The following is a 22,924-nucleotide window of genomic DNA, read 5'->3' as shown; positions in this document are numbered from 1 at the left end:
TTCACCTTGCCTCCGTCCTGCTTTGCTAACGGCTGTGGGTGGGGATTGCTGTTTGGTGATGACTGGATACAAAGTCCTAAGTGGCTTCATGAAATTTTGCCTAGGACTGGACCGTCTTTAACTGTGAAATGATGAGTCTTCCTAACATCTCCTCAAAGGATACAAGAAAGTTGCTAGTAGACTGAGGGGTGGGAATCACTGAAATGGAAAATCTAGAATGACAGTGCTGGGGAAGAGAAAACTAGAACAGCTTAGTTGAAGAGAACCTTAACTGCATGTTGACGTTGCTTTATTTAGGCAATAGCTGTATTCCTAAAAATCATGTATAAAGTTAGACGTGAGATCTCTTCCCCAATGTTGATACCTGCCCACAAAATGTTCTCACCTTCAGAGTGTAAGAATCATTCTTAAAGCCAAATATTCAGTTCAAGGCACATACGTCATTTGCAGTTGTAAATTTGCATTTAATATTTCACAGTTCCTGTGAGAGAGGCTAGTCAGGAGGGAAGCCCTCAAGTGTAAATCCCCACACTTACTGCTCATCAGTCACTTTCGCTACGTGAGATTAATTCAGTAGCTGGTCCAGAACACACAGCTTGGGAATACAGAGGCCCAGGCCTCACGCAGACGTTTCCTACTCCCATAACTGAATGTGCTGTCTCGTGCTGACCCATGCTGATAGCTGCCTTCATCCAGGTGGCAAATGCAGACATGCTACGCTGCCTCCTTCAAACGAGTTCCTCATGTTAGGGGCAAAGGTCACAGCCAAACTCTGCCACTGACAGCCAGTGCCTTGGCCTGGAGCCTCTATGTGGATGCAGGCCTCCCCCTCAGTTCGGCTTCATCTACTAGACCAGCTTGGCCATTCACTTTTCAGATGTCTGTGAGCACAGGACAGCAGACTGAACTCGGACTCAAGTTCTTCCATTTGCCAAGCCTGAAGCCTTTTCTGGCTAACCAGCCCTCTCTGCGCCATCTTGTCTCCTGACTCCCACCCTCACCATTCACAGACCATCACGACACAGCGGATGCCAAGTTCTTTTAGTAATTCACCAGCTCCATGCAGGGACATCACAGGGCTGCCCTCCATGAGCAGAGAAGGAGGGCTGCCTGGCAGAGCGTTTCACACTCCAGGTTAGCCAGAAAGAGCATCTTCATTTTTGTTTCCACACAACACTTCTCTGTGAGCCTGTTGGCCAACAAAGTGGCAGCCGATTGTTGGAGGAGCCAGCCAACCATCTTATCTAACTTCAGATTCTTCAGGGCTAGAATCTGTTCACCCCAGAGGCTTAGATGAAGTACATTTGCAGCTACTCGGGCAGATGGTCTCTGCAACAGGAAGGGAAGCTAAAGTTAGAACATCTGTTAATGCTGTCTCAACCCGAAGCCTGCTTTGTTAGTGAGGGTCTTCCTTTCTCTGGTCCCAACCCAGTTCTTCCTCTACCCCATCTCCTACTGATGCCCTTCACTCAGGTGACAAATACTGCCTGCCCCTCCCCGTGCTCCAAGCTTTTCCACGTGTACACCTCTGCATGGGGTAGCATGCATTGTTTAAACAGCCTTTCCCCCCGGTGGAAAGCCCAGTGCCTCTTGTGCACAGCTATCTGGTCCCTTGTACCAGGTAAGTTGCCTCCTATCATTTCATAACTGGTTGCAGCTGTTATTCTAACCATCACCGTGCACCAAGATAGCAGGCTACGTACAGAGAGCGGTTAACGGAGTGGCAGAACAGTGCTGGGACGCAGTTATGGCTCAGCTCTTTGCACTAAGCCTGCCCCTGAGCCAGCTGCCACTCCAATTATGGCTTCAGACGGGTCTGCCTATGCATTCCTTTATATTAATTTCACAACGTCCAGATCTGCTCTCAGGAGATGTTTTCCATCTCTCTCTGATCAGTTCTCAGCTGTTTCCATGAGCTACATCTCCATTAAACGTTTCTCAAAAATACATCCTTTTCTCTCTGAATAGCTTTTTTTTTTTTTTTCTTTTTGAGACAGAGTCTTGCACTGTCACCTAGGCCGGAGTGCAGTGGTGTGATCTTGGTTCACTGCAACCTCTGTCTCCCAGGTTCAAGTGATTCTCCTGCTTCAGCCTCCCAAGTAGCTGGAATTACAGGCATGCGCCACGACACCTGGCTAATTTTTGTATTTTTATTACAGATGGGGTTTTACCACATTGACCAGGCTGCTCTGGAACTCCTGGTCCCAAGTGATCCGCCCACCTTGGCCTCCCAAAGTGCTGGGATTATAGGCGTGAGCCACCGTGTCTGGCCTCTGAACAACTTTTTAAGCAACTAAAAAGCCACAGGAGTTGAACTGCTGGGATTCTGACTATGATGTGGCTAGCGCTCCTACTCCTATCTACATTAAAATCTGTTTTTTGTTCTCCTGTAACTAGCCTTTACCTTCCTAACACAGAGGATCTGTCACTGTGGCTCTGGCCCAAACCTGACTTTCACTCTGGAACGAGAACAGAGGTTTCCACCCATACCATCCCCTCGAAGCCGGGGACAGTCTCACCTTGCTGGCCTCTCGCTGGAGCAGTGCCCTCACCAGCTGTCTCACATCTGGAGGCACCGACTCGGGCAGTGCAGGTAGCTGAGCCTCCTGGTAGCTGCGGCTCTCAAGGTGGGCCTTGCCCTGGCTGTAGAAGGGATTGACAAGCCCGAAGATTTCATAGGCGATGGCTCCCACTGCCCAGGCATCAGCCTTGCTGTAGTCAATCACTGCCCTGGGGCCAGGACGGGCCGTGGACACCTGTTCAGAAGCAGTGGGTGAGATACCATGCTGCCCGCCTATCTAACCTTTTCATGTCCTGCACGTCCCCTGATTGACGGGCTAATCTGAACTCTGTCCCAAGGAGCCCGGAGCTTGAGTGAGCTGTGGCTCAGACTCAGAAGGGGTCTGCTTAGACCGCCTGGTTTATGTGACAGGACTCGCACTGCCCTGGAACACGAGGGAAAGTCGGAGGAAAGCGAAGTGGCAGGGAAAGAACTTGTGCCAAATTATGGGTCAGAAAAGATGGAGGTGTTGGGTGATCACAGGCATCAAGTCTCCTTCTGCACTCTGTGGACGCGTCGGGGAAGGGCTGCCGATGGTGCATGACATGCTTGGGACTCACCTCTGGGGCCATCAGGCAGCCGTTTCCGCCCCGATCCACGTACCAGCTGCTGAAGGGCAACTGCAGGCCGATGCTCTCATCAGCCAGGCAGCAGCCAAAATCTGCGATCACCAGCCAGGGGCAGCCGTCTGGGAAGGAGCAAGCAAAGTGACCGATTCTCCTCCCCTCCTTCCCTCCGAGAGGCCCTCCTATGTCCCTACTAAAGCCACCAGCAAGACATGGCTGACAGGGGCTAATGGCTCGGTGTTGGCCCAGGAGGCCAGCAAGGCCTGAGAGCTGATCAGAAGGGCCTGCTGTGTGAACATGGAAATGCCTCCAGGAAGTATGGGCTGCAAAATCCCCAGGCAAAGGACTGTGTAAGAGCGTGGCTCAATTTAAATCACGTTCTTGTAACTGGAGCTGTCCCCAAGACCAAAGGAGCTAGAGCGTGGTTCAAATGATCTCCAAGGGCCCTTTATGCCCCAAGAGTCTTTGATTTGAATTTGAAACCCCAAATCCAAACCTAAGAACCAGGTGCATTAAGAATCAGTTATTGCCGGGCATGGTGGCCTGTAATCCCAGCACTTTGGGGGGCCAAGGCGGATAGATTACCTGAGGTCAGGAGTTCAAGACCAGCCTGGCCAACATGGTGAAACCCCCGTCTCTACTAAAAATACAAAAAAAACTAGCCAGGCATGGTGGTGTATGCCTGTAATTCCAGCTACTCGGGAGGCTGAGACAGGAGAATCACTTGAACCTGGGAGGTGGAAGCTGCAGTGAGCTGAGATGGCGCCACTGCACTCCATCCAGCCTGGGCAACAAAGCAAGACTCTGTCTCAATCAATCAATCAATCAATCAATCAGCCAGTTCCTCTAGTCAATTATTTTAAATCTTCTAGATCAAAAATGTATCAGATGTATGACTCTCCTTTACAATTTTCCCAGGCAAGTGGCCATTCAGTTTCTACTTGAATGCTTCCAGTGGTGGGCAACTCATTTCCAAAGGCAATTGGGCTTACATTTGGACAGCTTTCATTGTTTGAAAGTTTTATTTACTTATTTTGAGATGGAGTCTCTCTCTGTCACCAGGCTGGAGTGCAATGGCATAATCTCGGCTCACTACAACCTCCACCTCCCGCGTTCAAGCAATTCTCCTGCCTCAACCTCCCGAGTAGCTGGGACTACAGGCATGTGCCACCACACCCAGCTCATTTTTGTATTTTTAGTAGAGATGGGGTTTCACCATGTTGGCCAAGATGGTCTCAATCTCTTGACCTGGTGATCCACCTGCCTCGGCCTCTCAAAGTGCTGGGATTACAGGTGTGAGCCACCACACCCAGCTGAAAATTATTTTTTATAATGAGCTAAAGTCTACTTCTCTTTTACTTTATTAATTTTTTTTGACAGGATCTCACTCTGCTGCCCAGGCTGGAGTACAGTGGCACATTCATACCTCACTGCAGACTCTTAACTCCAAGGCTAAAGTGATCCTCTGACCTCAGCCTCCCAAGTAGCTGGGGCTACAGGTGCATGCCACCATGCCTGGCTAACTTTTTTCCTGGCTAATTTAAAACATATATATATATATATATATATATTTTTTTTTTTTTTTAGAGAAGGGATCTCACTCTGTTTCCCAGGCTGGTCTCAAACTCCTGGCCTCAAGCAGTCCTCCCACCCTGGCCTCCCAAAGTGTTGGGATTACAGGTGTGAGCCACTGTGCCTGGTCTCTTTATTTATCTAGGAAAACTTGCAGCACTGAGGTCCTTGTTCTTCAAGTGGGCAACAGAAAGGAACTTGGGAAGCGCTGTCTCTCTGCAAAGACAGAACAAAAACCCCCGTTCTGAGGGAGAGATTGCTCACCTCTCATGTGCAGAGCCAAATGAAGACATGACTTAGAAGACAAAACCAGAGAGGACCTGAAGAGTCGGTCCTAAATGCTCCTGACCCACCCTCCAGTGCCCCTGGAGAGCTCTGATGGTGCAGCAGGTTCCTACCTGGGTCCAGCTCCACAAGGATGTTGTCGGATTTCAGGTCTCTGTGCGCGATGCCCTGTTGAACCAGATGGTCCACGCCTTCCAGCAGCTGCAGCATCATCATGGTGGCGAGGCGGGGGCTGGGTGTGTTCGCGCGAAGGTACTGGCGCAGGGTACAGGGATAGCTGGTGGAGAGGGGACAGGGCCTCTGGCTACCACACATCGACAACTCCCAATACCTCTTTTTTTTTTTTGAGATGGAGTCTCACTCTGTTGCCAGGCTGGAGTGCAGTGGCATGATCTCGGCTCACTGCAACCTTCACCTTCTAGGTTCAAGCAATTCTCCTACCTCAGCCTCCCGAGTAGCTGGGATTACAGGTGCCCGCCACCACACCAGGCTAATTTTTGTATTTTCAGTAGAGATGCAGTTTTGCCATGTTGGCCAGGCTGGTCTCAAATTCCTGACCTCAAGTGATCTACCCACCCCGGCCTCCCAATGTGCTGGGATTACAAGCGTGAATCACCATGCCCGGCCTCCTAATACCTTAATCACTGTTTGGGTTAGGTTGTTCCTCTTCCCCTTCCAGGAGCATCTGGACTCCCATTTTTCCCCAGCATCCCCCAGCATCCTTTCTGTTCCCTCCCACTCACCATCCTGAAATCAGGAAGTAAGGACTGGGGCTCCCTATGTTCAAAGTAACGGTGCAGATAATTATTTCCTTAAAATAAAACGCCCACTATAGCAAAGTTAGGAGATACAGAGGGTGAGGAAGGAGGGCTGTTTTTATGTTAAAAACAGATAAGGCCAGCCACAGAAAAGGTTAACAGTCAAATGGACCAAAAGGACTAGGTGACAAGTATGTTCTGGATGAAGATGAGAGTTTGTTTCCATGAAAAATTGTCCCACAGGGAAAATGCTCTCCAGGGCAGATATGCTCCCTCTGCATGGCTTTTGTCTCCCGAAGGGTGATGACCCTGTTCTCCGAAACCCCCTGGTCAAGGTGCACGTGGAGGGCAGGGACCAGCTACCCTTGGGAGATGTAGCAGCTCCAAGGCCCTGCCGCGCCACTGCCACTTACTTCTTCATAACGAGGAACAGCGTCCGGCCGTGGCCCAGGCCTTCAGGGTGGAGGCGTGGGGGCAGCACATCAGGGTAGTCAACCAGGGCCCCGGGTAGCAGCGGCACGGAAGAGGTGAAAGCGCGGAGAACCCGGATGATGTTGGGGTGAGGGGCTAGTTGCTTGGGACCTCTCTTGGATTTTCTATTCAGCCAAGTGAGACAAACATATGAGGCCAGCATCAGATACAACACCTGGAAAGACAATAACCTAAGGCCACACCAACACTGGCACTGACATTCATTATTCACTTACTATCAAATGTTTACCACAGATTTGCTATGTGCCAGATACTGTACATGGTGTTGGAGAACACATCTGATGACTCCCCTACCCATCCTTCAATCCATTTGTCCATCCATCCATCCATCTGTCCACCCATCCATCCTATCCATCCCAAGTGGCAGAACATAGGTGGAGACACCCTAGAATCAGACTGCCTGGGTTCCAGGTCTACCACTGTGAGTCCTTGGCTGAGTTACAGTAGCCCCAACCTTATCCACAGTTTTGCTTTCTACAACTTCAGTTATCCACAGTCTGAGAATAGGTGTACAGTCTGAGAATCTGAGTACAAGAAGATATTTAGAGAGAAGAGAGGCCACATGCACATAACTTTTATTACAGTATATTGTCATTATTCTATTTTATTAGTTATTATCTTTAATTTTTTACTGTGCCTAATTTATAAATTAAACTTTACCATAGGTATGTGTGTATAAGAAAAAACACAGGGGCCGGGCGCGGTGGCTCACGCCTGTAATCCCAGCACTTTGGGAGGCTGAGGCGGGCGGATCACGAGGTCAGGAGATCAAGACCATCCTGGCTAACACGGTGAAACCCCGTCTCTACTAAAAATACAAAAAAAAAAACTAGCCGGGCGTGGTGGTGGGCGCCTGTAGTCCCAGCTACTTGGGAGGCTGAGGCAGGAGAATGGCGTGAACCCGGGAGGCGGAGCTTGCAGTGAGCCGAGATGGCGCCACTGCACTCCAGCCTGGGCGACAGAGCGAGATTCCGTCTCAAAAACAAACAAAAAAACAAACAAAAAACAAACAAAAAGAAAAAACACAGTATATATAGGGTTTGTTACTATCTGTGGCTTCAGGCATCCACTGGGGGTCTGTCTTGGAATGTGTCCCCTCTGTTCTTCTCTGGGCTCAATCTCCAGGGTGCAAGGGGAATGTGGTGTTAACACTCTGCATAAGGTTGTCAATGGGTGGAAGGCACTTAGAATCGTGTCTAGCACAGAGGAAGTCTCAGCTGATATTAGCTCTACTATTACTCATTCAACCAATACGCATTGTCTGCATGCTAAGTACCAGACATCATGCTGGAATGCTGTGGAACTATGGCACAGAACAAGACAGAGTCCCTGTCCTCACGGATTTGCAGTCTATCAGGGGAGACAGACATTCATCAATAAGTAATCATGTGAGCTCCCTAAGAGCAAGGACTGTGCCTGAATTTTCTCCGTTATTCCCAGTCTACTACAATAGCTGGCATGGAATATGGGTGTAATAAACCTTTGTTGAATGAGTGAACAGATCCAGAATAGTAGTGGTGGTGTCATCTGCCTGCCCTGGCTGTTCCTTCTCCTGTGGGGAGTGGCCCCCCCCACCCCCAAACCACAGCCCTGCTGAGGCACAGTGGCTAGATTTTGGATGGGGTGGCTCTGCCAGCTGTGTGCCAGCCCTGCCCTTCAGCCAAAGCTGGCTGACCCAAGGGGTCACTTGCCCCAAGGGCAATGAACCTACAGTGACACTCGAGACCCAGATGGTTGGACAAAGGGAAGGGAGGGAAGTAGATCCTCTCTTTGGGAGTGTGAGTGAAGGAATCTGCCAGTCCGCAGTGGAGAGGAAGCCACGAGACTTCACTGGGGCCATGAGAAGCCAGAGGTGAGCAGGCCAAAGGGAAGCAGGAACAGGAGATGCGAGGAAGAAACAGCATGCGGACAGTGGAACCACGTCCCCACAAGTTCAAGAAATCAGTAACTGGTGGAGATTCCTGCGGCTCACTCCTGTAATCCCAGCACTTTGGGAGGCTGAGGCAGGTGACTGCTTGAGCCCAGGAGTTCGAGGCCAGCCTGGGCAACATGGAGGAACCCTGTCTCTACAAAAACTACAAAAATTAGCTAGGCATGGTGGCATGTGCCTGTAGACCCAGCTACTTGGGAGGCTGAGGTGGGAGGATCCCTTGAACCCAGGGAGGTTGAGGCTGCAGTGAGCCAAGATCACGCCACTGCACTCCAGCCTGGGCAACAGAATGAGACCCTGTCTCTGGAAAAAAAAAGAAAAGAAAATTTGAGTTTGTAGAAACCACTTTCTGAAAGGCTGAAACTCCCTCTGCTTATGAGATAAAAGAATTGGCTGAAATCGGCTGGAACCAATAAGGCCAACTACACCTTGCACAGAACAAGTTTGCCGATGTCACAGCCTGAATTGCCACTGCACGTTTCATACTCACTCCTCCCAAATCTGCACAGGGGACCTGTGAGTTGGCATGAAGAGATAACTGCGCATGTCCAAGGACTGTCCCGACTTCTCTTTTCCTTCCACCAATCATCTGCTAATCTTAGAATCCACCCCTTAAACCTCCTCTAATAAAATTACTGCCTTAAAGCTAGCACAGGGAGACAGGGTTGAATTCGACTCCTGTCTCCATGTGAGTAGACTCACAATAGAAAGCTTAGCTTTTCTCAAAAATCCAGTGTCATTGCTTCTAGCACATCAGGCTAGAGCCCCCTTTGCTGCATAACAATGGTGGAGGGAAGTGAATGGGGCAGAGCCTAGACTGAGCTAGGGAGAGAGCAGGGTGCCAGCCTCTCCCAGCGCTGCGTGGTCCCCAGGCTGTGTGGCTGCAGTCCACGCGTGCCCACGCACTGCTCCTGCTCTTGAGTCAATCTGAGTGGCCCCTGTTCTATGCAATCAAAGGAGCCAGAGCATTGTTTCCACCCTCAAGCCCCTGGGCATCATGATCACAGCCCCAGGCTGTCAGGGCCCCAGCAGGTTTCATGGGAGCTCAGGGGCAGAGGGCTATGGCTGTACTGGGGAGATACATGGCAGGGTCGGGGGCGTCTGAACTGAGACCTGAAATGTGGGAGGAGGGCAGCACAGGTGTAGCCAGCTGTACGCTCAGGAGATGGTCACAGAGGAGCCTGGCATGTTTGGGGAAGGAGCTATGAAGCCAGCGTGGTGGAGTGTAGGGTGCTGATGAGAAGGGTGAGAGATAAGGTGGGAGACGCACTCAGAGGAGCAGGTTGCAAAGCGCCTTGAATCTCCCGGCCCCAGGACAGCAGAGGCTAGGAGGAAATGAACCCAGGGTGCTCTTGGAGAAGCTTTTCCCAAGGTGCACCAGCAGTTGAGGTAATGTACCTGCTGCCACAGCCATCCGGTCATTCAACAGGTATTTACTGAGCCCTGGGGGTATGCAGCAAACAAAGAGCGTGTACAGTACAGCTGGAGCAAAAACAACCAACAGAAAAAGACGTGTGATGTGAGGCTGGACAGTGAGAACTGCTAAAGGAACAAAGTCCCTGGAGAGGGACAGGGACTATGTCAGATGGGAGGTCTTGGCAGCAGACATCACGGTGTTCCCGGCAGCAGGACAGCGCCACGTCGGCCGGCTCCCCCTCACACCACAAGAAGAGGCACTGAGGATCACGTTAGCCCCAAAGCAGCTGACCTTCAGGTGTCCACTTTCTCCACAAAGGCCTCAGGAGGAGAAGAAGCCACCTGAGCAGCTGACTCCACCAGCCTGCAGGGACTCCAGTCACACTGGACCCCTCCAAACCATGGGAAGGGGTTTTCCACGTCCATTCCCTTAATTTCATACTTCTGCCTTCCTGCCTCCGACAGAACGAAGATCTGTAAACCAGCGCTCCAGTAAATCAGCAAAAATGCAGCGACCCACCTCTTCTTGGTGGGCTACAAATACATATACATATATTTTCGAGACAGGGTCTCACTTGCTCGCCCGGGCTGGAGTGCAGTGGCATGATCTGGGTTCACTGGAGCCTCAACCTCCCTGGGCTCAGACGATCCTCCCGCCTCAGCCTCCTGAGTAGCTGGGACCACAGGCATGTGCCACCATGCCTGGCTAAAATTTTTTATATTTTTTGTAGAGGCAGGGTTTCACCATGTTGCCCGGCTACTCTTGAACTCCTGGGCTCAAGTGATCTGCCTGCCTTGGCCTCCCAAAGTGCTGGGATTACAGGCGTGCACCAGGCTGTAAACATTAAGGTGGGCACAGTACCTCCTCCGTCATAGCCTGCGCGTCAGTCCTCACCACCTGTGCACGTGGGCTTTTCTGAGCTGGAAGTGTAGCTGCTGTTCACTTGCTCTTCCCTCTGCTGGGAATGCCTCTTCCCTACTCCTCTGCCCAAGTAATGCCAATTCATCCTTCACAAGGTGGTACAAACTTTCCCTCTGAGAAGTCTTTCTGAGCAGCCCCTCCCCTGCAGCACACGCCTCCGCTGGGCTCCCTCAGCCCGAGCATACTCAATTCTAGCACTTACACCCTGGGCCCTCTGCTGCCACACTGAGAGCTCTGGGCCAACAGACCACTTTTTTTTTTTTTTTTTAAATCTCTTAACACCATCAGTGCACATAACTATTAGTGAAACGAGTGTTCCCTCCGGTGGGGACAGAGTTCAGTTTATTCCAATAGGTGGCGCTCTACCCGTGCATTTCTTAGGAGGAATCAGAGAACCGCGATCAATCATGCAACACTGTGAATTGGGCCTTTTTGGGTGGCCTTCTCTCCCCTGCTCCAATGTGAATTACGCATGGGCATCATCACTTGGGGTCAGATCACCTGCAATTTTTCCCAAGTGAAATTATCCACTAACTGAAAATCCATCACCAACATTAAGCCTTTATTATCTACTGTCATGTCAGACACTATACCAGGTGCTGACGACACAAGTGATGGATGAAGATGCTCTCAAAGAAGCCCCAGTCAGTCCGGCAAGCAGAGGGCACTGACCTGTAAGTGACTGCTCCATACTCCCCGGCCAAGGCCACTCGGCTCGCTGGGACCAGCTCCTGGCTCATTGTGTTCAAGATAGCTTCGCTGGAGGAACCTGCCTGGAACACCCACAAGGAACCCAGGGTTACACAGGCTGGAGCAGAACAGTAAGTTCCTTATAAGCCCTGCCTGTAACCTGCAGCAGGACAGCTGCTCTGACCTTCGAGATAAGATGACCCCTCTTAAGTGGTAGGCTGAGACAAGCTACTCCTGGGAGACAGACAGAGGTACCATCCACGCCAACTCAGAGGATGCTTCACGCTCCTCAAACTCTTGCAGCCTAGGTGCCAGGGCTGGAGGAGATGCCAAGGTGATCAGGGTATGGGGTGCTGCTTCCTGCCATCGGTGCCTCTGGTCCCCACCAGTTTGAAATTGACCACTGGATCAGTAACTCATTCTGCAGGCTCCCTTCACCAGCCAGGCCAGAGCCTGACATGCTCCACCCTGGGTGAACCTGTACTGAATCATGGAACAGCCTTCCTCCATCTTCCACAACAAACAGACAAAACCCAAAGAGTGGGGAAAGCACCTTATTGTCCTCATTGTATTTGGAAGGGCTCTCAGGACATATGAAACCTGTATCAAGAAGATCATGTAAGAATGAACAATCTTGTAGCTTCTGTGAATGCAACAGCTGTCATGCCCCAACCAGTGCATGTTTTGATGCTAAGACTGGATGTTTCACAGGCAAAGGATTTGGCTGCTTGTTAGCTATTAACCCAGCTTGGAGTGCAACAGTCTAATAACCTTCATTCCCCAAATCAGAACAAGAAACTGCATCCTCTAGGGCCCACCATGAACAGCTGTGGCCACTTCCCACCTCTGCCTTGAATGGATGGGCCCAAGGATGGGCAGGAGACAGAGCATCGGGTCTTGATACATTTTTAAAGCCCACCTAGCAATGGCAAGGTAAATAAATTAAGTGGACAGAAATTGTTTTCGTGGGGGAAAAATACTCTTCAATTTCCCAAAGCCTTGAGTCCTTCCAAGAGTTGAGAGCAGGGAGTTGACAGGCAAGCCTCTGAGCTGGAGGTGGGCTTGCAGAGTGAGCTTAGAGGAAAGAGATCCAGTTCCCCCTCTCCAGTGAGGCAGGTTACAGGAAGGAGGGGATGGTGAACTGACCAATCAGGGTAGAAACCAGTGGTTTAGGCCCTTGTTACTCGAAGTGTGGTTGACAGAACAGTGGCATTGGTATCACGTGGGAGCTTACTGGGAAGGCAGAATCTCAGGCCCCACCTCTGACCTGCTGAATCAGAATCTACCTTTGGGTTTTTTTTTTTTTTTTTTTTTGAGACAGGGTCTCACTCTGTTACCCAGGCTAGAGTGCAGTGCCACAATCTTGGATCACTGCAGCCTCTGCCTCTTGGACTCAAGTGATCCTCCCACTTCAGCTACCAGCCACCCAAGTAGCTAAGACTACAGGTGCAAGCTGTCACACCTGGCTAATTTTTGTATTTTTCATAGAGATGGGGTTTCATCATGTTGCCCAGGCTGGTCTCGAACTCCTGAGCTCAACTGATTGGCCTCCCAAAGTGCTGGGATTACAGGCATGGTCCACCATACCTGGCCAGAATCTACCTTTGAACCTAATCCCTGGGTGATCTGTGGGCAGAATACAATTTGAAACATTCTGGTCTACTTCTGTGTAACAGGGAGGCAGCCTGACTATATAATAAGCACCTTTCCTGTGAAGAATCTGTCTTTTCCTACCTACTTCCTGGAAAAAAATCCTCACCAGGCTCACTAAGATGGGCATTTTGAGAACATCTTTAAAGATGAAAGGCCTGGTGCTTACCGAGATGTTCCACATCATCTTGATGGCCAAGGGGAAGGCAGGGGCCCCCAGAGCTTGCTCCTGCTCTTCTCCTGGTGCACTGGTACCTGGGCCTCTCCCTGGAAGCGACCCGGTGCTCTTTGTCACCTCCAGGTTCTGGGGCAATGCAGGCATGGTGGCTTCATACACAGCGGCACTGCAGCCCTTGCCAATGGACTGCCCTATCAGATACTCCTCCAGCCGAAAGCCCTGCCAGCGTCTTGTGTCCAACGGGTCAGGCCCTGGCTTGCTTTTCTGGGTAAAAATTGCCTGTGAGGAAAAAAGAATGCACCATGAGCCAGGGAGCCTAGGATGGTCCAAGAAAAGGGAAACGGGAGGCAGAGAGAGGTGCAGCGAGGCATGGTCCGCACCGACCAGATCAATAAACCAGAAAAACACAACCCAACCGGGTTCTACTGCTCAGCCTGGGTCCAGGCCATCTTCTTTCTCATTATTCAGAATGATTTTTCTCAAACTCTGTTGCTTCACTGTGATCACAATACGCAATGATCTGAGAGGTCAGAAACCCCGCGTCCTATAGCCAGTGCACCTCTCCCTGCTGCCTTCACTCCCCAGCAGAGCTCTGGAGGTGTCTGATTATGGAGACAGCTCGCTCTCCAAAGACCTTGGCAGACGGCTCCTGGGCAACTAGCAGGAGTGTGTGATCCACAGTGATCTCAGAGGGTCTGGCAGGCAAGTGGGTGAGATCAGGCGCATCCCCAGAGCAGAGGGATTCAGTCTCGTCTTTCTGTCTCTGCCTCTTAAGGCTCCGATGGGGCTACTCTGGCCAGAAAGGTAATAAGAGTACAAGAGTTCAGACAGAAATGGATGGAGGTGCAGGTGCTGGGGGCAGTGCTGCACTGGGAAAGAGGCCATGTGACAAAAATCTGGGTCTTCCCCTGCTTCAGGCAGCGGTGACGTCACTCTTCCAGTCACCCAGGCTCCACTTTCCCTCTCAAATGGTCTGATCTGCTGAGCTCTTCCTTTCCAAGGTTAGTCACCCCTGGGTGCCAGGCACAGCTCTGCATATGCCCCTTGGTCGTAGCCTACCAGGCACCATCTCTAGACTACCCCACTCTCAGTGCCGTGCCTTCCGTGCTCTGAGCCACATCAAAATACATTGCTTTCATGTGTCACTCGGCTGTTTACCAGACTGTCCAGGATCTTATCTGTGTTCTGGCTGCTGCCAGGCTGGTCTGCACACTGCCTGCACTCATCCTTCGGCTGCCTCTCTTTGAAAGCTGCTCACAGCATCCTTCCAGCCCCTGTTTCTATAGTGTCACTCTGTCTGGCTCATCCCTGCTCAGCCATCAAGCCCAACTCAAGCTCCTCCTTCCTCTGTGACCAGCCCTGATGACCCAGCTCATAGCAACTTTCCTTCTAGAGGGTTCCTAAAGCACCTGGTATCTGCAAGCAACTTAACCTTGCACTATAACTTTGAACTTTTTTAAAAAATGAAAGTCCAGGCCGGGCGCAGTGGCTCACGCCTGTAATCCCAGCACTTTGGGAGGCCGAGGCAGGCAGATCATGAAGTCAGGAGTTCAAGACCAGTCTGGCCAACATAGTGAAACCCTGTCTCTACTAAAAATACAAAAAATTAGCCGGGTGTGATGGTGTGCACCTGTAATCCCAGCTATTCGGGAGGCTGAGGCAGGAGAATTGAGTGAACCCGGGAGGCGGAGGGTGCAGTGAGCCGAGATAGTGCCATTGCACTCCAGCCTGGGTGACAGTGTGAGACTCCGTATCAAAAAAAAGAAAAAGAAAATCCATCTTCCCTTATAAACTCCATGGAGCAGAATCAACGTGTGTTTGTGTGTGTGTGTGTGTATATAAAATATATATACACGTTATATATAACATATACTATATACTATTATATGTAACATATAGTATACATAACATATATACACATATTATATGTTATATATACACATACTTTTATAATATAAGTTTTTAGAGCTTGCTACTAGCACACTCCTGCTAGTTGCCCAGGCTGGGGTGCAGTGGTGCAGCTATAGCTCACTGCAGCCTCAAACTCCTGGGCTCAAGCAATCCTCCCACCTCAGCCTCCCAAGTAGCTGGGACTATCAGCACATGCCACCATGCCTGGCTAATTTTTTAATATTTTGTGGGAACAAGGTCTCACTATGTTGTCCCAGCTGGGCTTCAACTCTTAAGCTCAAGAGATTCTCTCACCTTGGCCTCCCAAAGCGCTAGGATTACAGGCATGAGTCACCATGCCTGGCTTCAGAATTTTTTAAATGTGAAATTAACTCCAGCAAAAGTAGCCAGTGAAAACAAACTTTCCCCCCAGAGACGGAGTCTTGCTCTGTCACCCAGGCTGGAGTGCAGTGGCGCGATCTCAGCTCACTGCACCCTCCGCCTCCCAGGTTCAAGGAATTCTCCTGCCTCAGCCTCCTGAGTAGCTGGGATTACAGGTGCCCACCACTGCGCCTGGGTAATTTTTGTATTTTTAGTAGAGACAGGGTTCCACCATGTTGGCCAGGCTGGTCTGGAACTCCTGATCTTGTGATCCACCCGCCTCAGCCTCCCAAAGTGCTGGGATTACAGGCATGAGCCACCATGCCTGGCCCCCCAAAATTTTTTTTTAATGTGAAATTGATAACTAATAACATTTTCAGGCATAGGAGGGTGAGGTGTGCGAAGAGGGTGTGTGAATGGTAAGTTTAGGAGGATCAATCTCCTCAGTTAAAAAAACCTTTAGTTTTAAGCAGGATTAGTCAAATTTCCCATCCTTAGCTTCTGCCAGTTAAGCTGTGGCAAAAGACAAGGTCAGGGGCTGGGGACTAGGCCAGATGTCACCTGTCACCCCAAAATGGCCAGAGCTCAAACATGAGACAGTGGTGATGAGCAATAAAAACCGGGCTGGAAACCAGGAAACCCAGGAGCCACTGCTTGACCCTAACAGCTGTGTCCTTGGGCAAGTCACTCCCTCTTCCACCACCTCAGCCCTAACCTAAAAAATGCAGGGGTTGTGCTATTTTAGTGAGTGGCTCCACACCCCAGGAAGAAGAGTGACCTCCCTGGAAGAAGGTGGAATTCTGCCAGCGGCCAGGCTTCAGACCTGAACTGCACCTCTGGCTCCTCCCTGGCTCTCCAGCCTGCCCGCCTACTCTGCGGCTTTTAGACTTTGCCAATCTCCATAGGGAGCCAGGTCCTCAAAATAAATCTGCCTCTAAATAGACACCTCCTATTGGTTCCGTTTGGAGAATCCTCACTAACAAAGACTTTGGTTGGGCAAAAACAGAAGTCTTGTGCTATTTTAAGCATTTAAAAAGCCCAAGAACCCTTGTGTATCCAGTCAGCAGGGATAACTACACAGGTAACTAAAATGTCAGGTCTGTTTTTCTCGCCGTTCATAGTTTTTACTGCGGTTTCAGCTCTGTCACTACTAATCCTTTGGTTAAACCGTGGAGGCAGCCTGGCTCAGTGGTTAAGGGCACTGCCTTTTATTAGCTGTGTGACTTTGAGCAAGTCCCTTCACCTGAGGACTTTCCTTCTCCATAAATTAGGGACGACAACTACCTCAAAGGGATAGGAATGTTATGATTTACTTGTCAGTGCATTTTAGAAAATTAACACAAAGCGTTTTGCTGTGCTGCGACTGGAGCTGCAATCGGCAGCACGTCTTCATTTGAGGAAGAGAAAACAAATGGGAGGTGCTGGCTTTATTTATAGCAGCCGATCTGTAATGGTGAAACAGATGAGCTTTAATGCCCCTCTCCCCGCCCTACTCCGGCCGAAGCCTCGGCCCTCCACCGGCCCAGGGCCCCGCCTCCACACCTAGCCCTGCCCCTGGCCGCATGCCCCGCCCCCGCCCGGCCCAGGACCCGACCCCGCGCTTAGCTCCGTCCTCCGCCCGGCTTAGGACCCGGCCCCGCTCACCTGGATCTCCTGACAGGCCGAGACCGCCCGTCGGCTCTCCGCCTGCTTCTCCTCGATGAGGCCCAGCCCTAGCCCGAAGGCCAGAAAGACTGCCCGGCCGCAAGGCCCCGCGCAGCCCCAGGCCCGCACCACGAACTGCCGCTGCAACCGCGCCGCCAGCCCGGCCACCGACTGGCGAAAGAAGCGGAGGCGGTTGGGGAGCCCGAGACCGATCCTGCGAGGCTCCGCTCTCGGTCCTGCGGCCCAGCCCGGACGCTCCCCGCGCACACAGCCCGCCGCCGGGCCCGGCCGCCCCAAGCCGTAGGCCCGGCCCGGCTTGCCGGTGAAGCGCAGCAGCAGCTCTCGACCCAGCTGTAGGCCGCGGCCCAGCGCCTGTCGTACCGCCATGGTGGCGCCGCGGCCCGGTGTCCCCGCCGCCGCTACCACCACCACCGGCGTCCCCCGCCGGTCACAACAAACTTGGGGCGGGGCCTCTGCGCAGGCGCAGGCGCTGGTGGGCGGGGCCGGACCCCGCGGCAGTTCCCCGACTCGGCGCGCGGGGGCGCTGTGCTCGCACTGGCGCCTCTAGCAGTGACTTTCCCTTTGCACTTTGGACCCACTTGGAGGGCTTGCCGGTTCAGGCAGGTCCTGAATGTGAACAGCACTGGTCCTGGCCAAAATCGAGAAGTCGAGAAGGGAAACTGATATTTATTGCCAACTACCGTGCCAGACCCTTTACGTATTTTAATTTATTTAACAGCTCCACCAAAAAGATAAAAATGCCGTTTTTATAGATGAGAAAACTGAAGCATAGTAAGGGCAGCATTCGAGGTCTTGGGCAGATACCTAGCAGTGCTGACGCTAGAGTTCGCGTTGTCCTAACTTGAATGCTTGCCCTCCTCGATGCCGTTAGGCTGCAGTATGTGTCCTCAGTCTCGGGGGTTTTGAAGACCCCAAGAGAAATCTCACCCAAAGGACACAATTTATGAATGAGTGTGCTGAGGTCCCAAGATAACAGCTTGCCCAAAGCCACACCGTTTGTTTAATGGCATAGGCCTGCTCACCACAGAACAAACACACACACACACACACACACACACACACACACGCAGGCACATTACTGAAACAGTTTGCTGAAAGAGTTGTTCACCTGTCCCCTGGCCAAGGGTCCACCCCATAGCCAAGTACGCCCAGAGGACAGAACTCTTCAGACAAAGAATCCCCCCTTCGGCAACAGCTCCTATCTACATGACTTTTGACTTCATATTTAAGGAGAAAGGTATTTATGAACAGAAGCCATAGTCTCTGGCTTCAGCGGCAGGGAGACAAGATGGTGGATCCGCATGCCCTTACCCCCAAGACCCAGGGCCTATATGCTATAGGAAAGGAATGTGAAGGACATTTGAAGTCAGTCCCCCAGGGAAAGGCAAGAATGCTGTGTGAATCTGCCTAAGGGCAGGATTTATGGTAAGTACATGCTTTTACACAAGGAACAATAGATAAACTGGACATCTTAGAGGCCTTCCTGAAAGCTGGTTATTCAGAAGTCAACTTGGTTGGAGGGGTGTGGTGGCTCAAGGCCTGTAATCCCAGCATTCTGGGAGACTGAGGCAGGTGGATCTCTTGAGACCAGGAGTTCGTGACCAGCCTGGCCAACGTGGCAAAACACCACCTCTACTAAAAATACAAAAACTAGCTGGGTGAGGTGGCACATGCCTTTAATCCCAGCTACTCAGGTGGCTAATGCAGGAGATTCGCTTGAACCCAGGAGGTGAAAGTTGTAGTGAGCAAAGATCACACCACTGCACTCTATCCTGGGCGACAGAGTGAGACTCTGTCTCAAAAGAAAACCCAAAAACCAATAAAACACATCAACTGGGTGGATTAGCATCCAAGATGGGGTTGCTTTAGCTTGCACAGAGAGTGTGTGTGTGTGTGTGTGTGTGTGTGTGTGTGTGTATGTTCTGGTCTCATAATCTTCCTTAAGGGAGGAATTTTATGATTCTTGTGATATTCAATCACATTTATTTGGGAGACAGGCATAGATGAATTTCCCATTTGTATAGAGGCGCATGAATATCAAATATTGTCTTTAATTTTTTGGATCAACCTCAGGGAATTTTTTTTTTTTTTTTTTTTTTTTTTTTTGAGATGGAGTCTGGCTCTGTCGCCCAGGCTGGAGTGCAGTGGCCGGATCTCAGCTCACTGCAAGCTCCGCCTCCCGGGTTTACGCCATTCTCCTGCCTCAGCCTCCGGAGTAGCTGGGACTACAGGCGCCCGCCACCTCGCCCGGCTAGTTTTTTTGTATTTTTTAGTAGAGACGGGGTTTCACCGTGTTCGCCAGGATGGTCTCGATCTCCTGACCTCGTGATCCGCCCGTCTCGGCCTCCCAAAGTGCTGGGATTACAGGCTTGACCCACCGCGCCCGGCCACCTCAGGGAATTTTTAATTATAATTTTAAATGCTCCACTGAAGTTGTCATTTGAAGAATGATAAGGGAAAGAAAGTTGGAGAAATCTCACACTCCAGTAACCACAGGCTCACTCATGGAAACTTAGTTGGGGCACAGATGAGTGGAATTTAAAGTTGAAATCCACTCGTCTGAAGCCAGGTTTGCAGTGATTCACTCCAGCACTTGGGGAGGCTGAGGCGGGAGGATTGTTGAGGCCAGGAGTTCAAGACCAGCCTGGGCAACATAGGGAGACCCCGTCATTACAGATAGTAATAATTTAAAAGACCCCAGCAAGGCATGGTGGCATGTGCCTGAGGTCCCAGCTACTTGGGAGTCTGAGGCAGGAGGATTGCTTGAGTCCAGGAGGTTGAGGATGCAGTGGGCTGTGATTGTGCTACTCCACTCTCCGCTCCAGTCTGGGTGACAGAGTGAGACTCTGTCTTAAAAATAAAATAAAATAAATCTCATCTGCTGTGTCTCATTACTGTAAACCAAAAATAAGGTCCTAAGCTCCCCAACGGACTAAATGGACCCCCTCTGGGCCAGAGAAAACCTAAAACTAAATTTCAGGCCATGACAGGAAGGGAGGTTGGACACGCCTCCTTATACCCACTCCCTTTTGGAGTTTAGCCACAACTGACCAGCATTAATATTCTTTTTTTTTTTTTTTTGAGACGGAGTCTCGCTCTGTTGCCCAGGCTGGAGTGCAGTGGCCGGATCTCAGCTCACTGCAAGCTCCGCCTCCCGGGTTTACGCCATTCTCCTGCCTCAGCCTCCCGAGTAGCTGGGACTACAGGCGCCCACCACCTCGCCCGGCTAGTTTTTTGTATTTTTTGTAGTAGAGATGGGGTTTCACCATGTTAGCCAGGATGGTCTCGATCTCCTGACCTTGTGATCCGCCCGTCTCGGCCTCCCAAAGTGCTGGGATTACAGGCTTGAGCCACCGCGCCCGGCTGACCAGCATTAATATTCAATAGTGCACATAAGACTGACAAAACAGACTCTCTAGCAATAAGATACCAAATTCCAACCTGACGCTGGTATTGTAACTGTCCATTGGGGTCTCCTTGTTTGTTGCCTGGACAGAGCTGATTTATCAAGACAGGGGAATTGCAATAGAGAATGGGTTTAATTCTTGCAGAGCCAGCTGTATGGGAAACCAGAGTTTTATTATTACTCAAATCAGTTTCCCTGAAAACTCAAGGATGGTGGTTTTTATGGATAATTCGGTGAGTAGGGGGTCAGAAAGTGGGGAGCGCTGATTGGTTGGGTCAGAGATGAAATCATAGGGAGTTGAAGCCGTCTTCTTGTGCTGAGTCAGCACAAAAACCTTGGCTTCTGCAACCCACCTTATCTTAACTCAAACATTTCTTTCTACTGAGTTCAATTCTTCAGATAAAGTTTAACTCTTTCAACCAACTGCCAGTCAGAAAATCTTTGACTCCATCTAGAACCTATGAGCATCCACTGCTTTGAGATGTTCCACCTTTCCAGGCTGAACCAATGTATACCTTCCATGTATTGATTTATATTTCTGCCTGTCACTTCTGTCTCTCTAAAATGTATAAAACCAAGCTGTAACCCGGCCACCTTGGGCATCCTTTCTCAGGACGTCTTGAGACTGTACTCTGAGCCATGATTGCTCATACTGGCTCAGAATAAACCTCTTTAAATATTTTACACAATTTGGCTTTTTTTTTTTTTTTGTCAGCGTTACCATTATAGCTCCTCTCTTTAATGTTTATAGAGAAGAAACAAGAGGTTCTCTGAGATATTTAATGTTTCAACTACAAGGATTTTCTTTAATCTCCCAGGAATATAACCTTTTAGTATAAGGCTTATGATGACCACACAGCTTATAAGACATTGTATGGGTTGTCTTGAGTTAAAGAGTGCATTTGTCTTAAGCCTTTGCATTTGTTCCCCTGAGCTGCAAATGAACTCACTGGACCTGCGATACGTAATCCATCAGCTGGAAATGAAATCTCCAGACTAATGTTAATTAACCTTCCATTGTAGGCTGGACTTACTCACTTCTGCATCTGCAGAAAAATCTAAGTTGCTTCCGACAGGTCTGAATCAAGCACAGCATGAAGCTTGATTCTTTGGCAGACATCTGTATGGAATGGACAAGTAAGTGGATTTTGGAAGAGAGAGGCTTCCAGCAGGGATTGCAGGGGTTCCACATTCTCACCTCTCAGGTCAGAGATATAGACTTACTGTGGCAGGGGCACAGGCATGCGTTTCCCAGGGATAATGGTCCTGACTCCATTCATCCCTGTCTATCCTTCTAAGACAGAAAAATTCTTTTTATGGTGATGCCATGGATATCAGGTCTCAAGGAATCATCTTGAGATTCTCCCATAACATCTCCCATTTATTTATTTATTTATTTATTTATTTATGAGACAGGGTCTTGCTCTGTCCCCCAGGCTAGAGTGCAGTGGTACGATCATGAGTCATTGCAGTCTTGAATTCATGGGCTCAAGCAACCTTCCTGCCCCAGCTTTCCGAATAGCTGGGACTACAGCTCACACCACCAGGTCCAGCTAATTTAAAAAATGTTTTGCTGGGCACGGTGACTCATGCCTGTAATCCCAGCACTTTGGGAGGCCGAGGCGGTTGGATCACCTGAGGTCGGGAGTTCAAGACCAGCCTGACCAACATGGAGAAACCTCGTGTCTACTAAAAATACAAAAATTAGCCGGGCATGGTGGCACATGCCTGTAAATCCCAGCTACTTGAGAGGCTAAGGCAGGAGAATCACTTGAACCCAGGAGGCGGAGGTTGCAGTGAGCTGATATCGCGCCATTGCACTCCAGCCTGGGCAAAAAGAGCGAAACTCCATCTCAAAAAAAAAAAAAAAAAAAAGTTTTGTAGAAATGGGGTCTTGCTATATTGCCCAGGCTGGTCTCGAACTCTTGACCTCAGGTGATCCTCCCACCACAGCTCTGGGGTTACAGGAATGAGCCACTGCACCTGGCCTCTCATCTCTTTAATGGTATCCCAAAAAGGTTAAATTAGATATATGATTGATATGTTTTGGCTCTGTGTCCCCACCCAAATCTGGTCTTGAATTGTACTCCCATAATTCCCACATGTTGTGGGAGGGACCCAGTGGGAGATCATTTGAATCATGGGGGCAGTTTCCCCTATAATATTCTTGTGGTAGTGAATAAGTCTCATGAGATCTGATGGTTTTATCAGGGGTTTCCACTTTTGCATCTTCCTCATTTTCTCTTGCCGCCACCATGTAAGAAGTGCCTTTTCCCTCCCGCCATGATTCTGAGGCCTCCCCAGCCATGTGGAACTGTAAGTCCAATTAAACCTATTTTTCTTACCAGTCTCAGGTATGTCTTTATCAGCAGCATGAAAACGGACTAATACAATGATAAATCGTTTTTGTTTGGTTGGTTTTTTGTTTTTGTTTTTTTTCTGAGATGGAGTTTCACTCTTGCCCAGGCTGGAGTGCAATGGCACGATCTTGGCTCACCGCAACCTCTGCCTCCTGGGTTCAAGCGATTCTCCTGCCTCAACGTCCCGAGTAGCTGGGATTACA

General features: G+C 50.2%; 1 protein-coding gene across 1 annotated transcript; it reads right to left on the bottom strand.

Moving 5' to 3' along the window:
* Positions 1-253: 253 nt before the first annotated feature.
* PINK1 (PTEN induced putative kinase 1) lies at positions 254-17,406 on the bottom strand. Its single transcript, XM_025356489.1, has 8 exons — positions 16,935-17,406; positions 13,011-13,298; positions 11,174-11,274; positions 6,155-6,337; positions 5,097-5,260; positions 3,121-3,248; positions 2,520-2,756; positions 254-1,329 (listed from the first exon to the last, which is right to left on the bottom strand). The coding sequence occupies exons 1-8, from the start codon at positions 17,319-17,321 to the stop codon at positions 1,072-1,074; spliced, it is 1,746 nt and encodes a 581-aa protein (XP_025212274.1). The 5' UTR covers positions 17,322-17,406; the 3' UTR covers positions 254-1,071.
* Between the last annotated feature and the right edge of the window lie 5,518 nt (positions 17,407-22,924).

This window comes from Theropithecus gelada, chromosome 1 (genome assembly GCF_003255815.1).
Source record: "Theropithecus gelada isolate Dixy chromosome 1, Tgel_1.0, whole genome shotgun sequence".
NCBI classification, from domain to species: domain Eukaryota; kingdom Metazoa; phylum Chordata; class Mammalia; order Primates; family Cercopithecidae; genus Theropithecus; species Theropithecus gelada.
The sequence above is the reverse complement of the archived record's forward strand: the minus strand, read 5'-3'. Positions and strand labels throughout refer to the sequence as shown.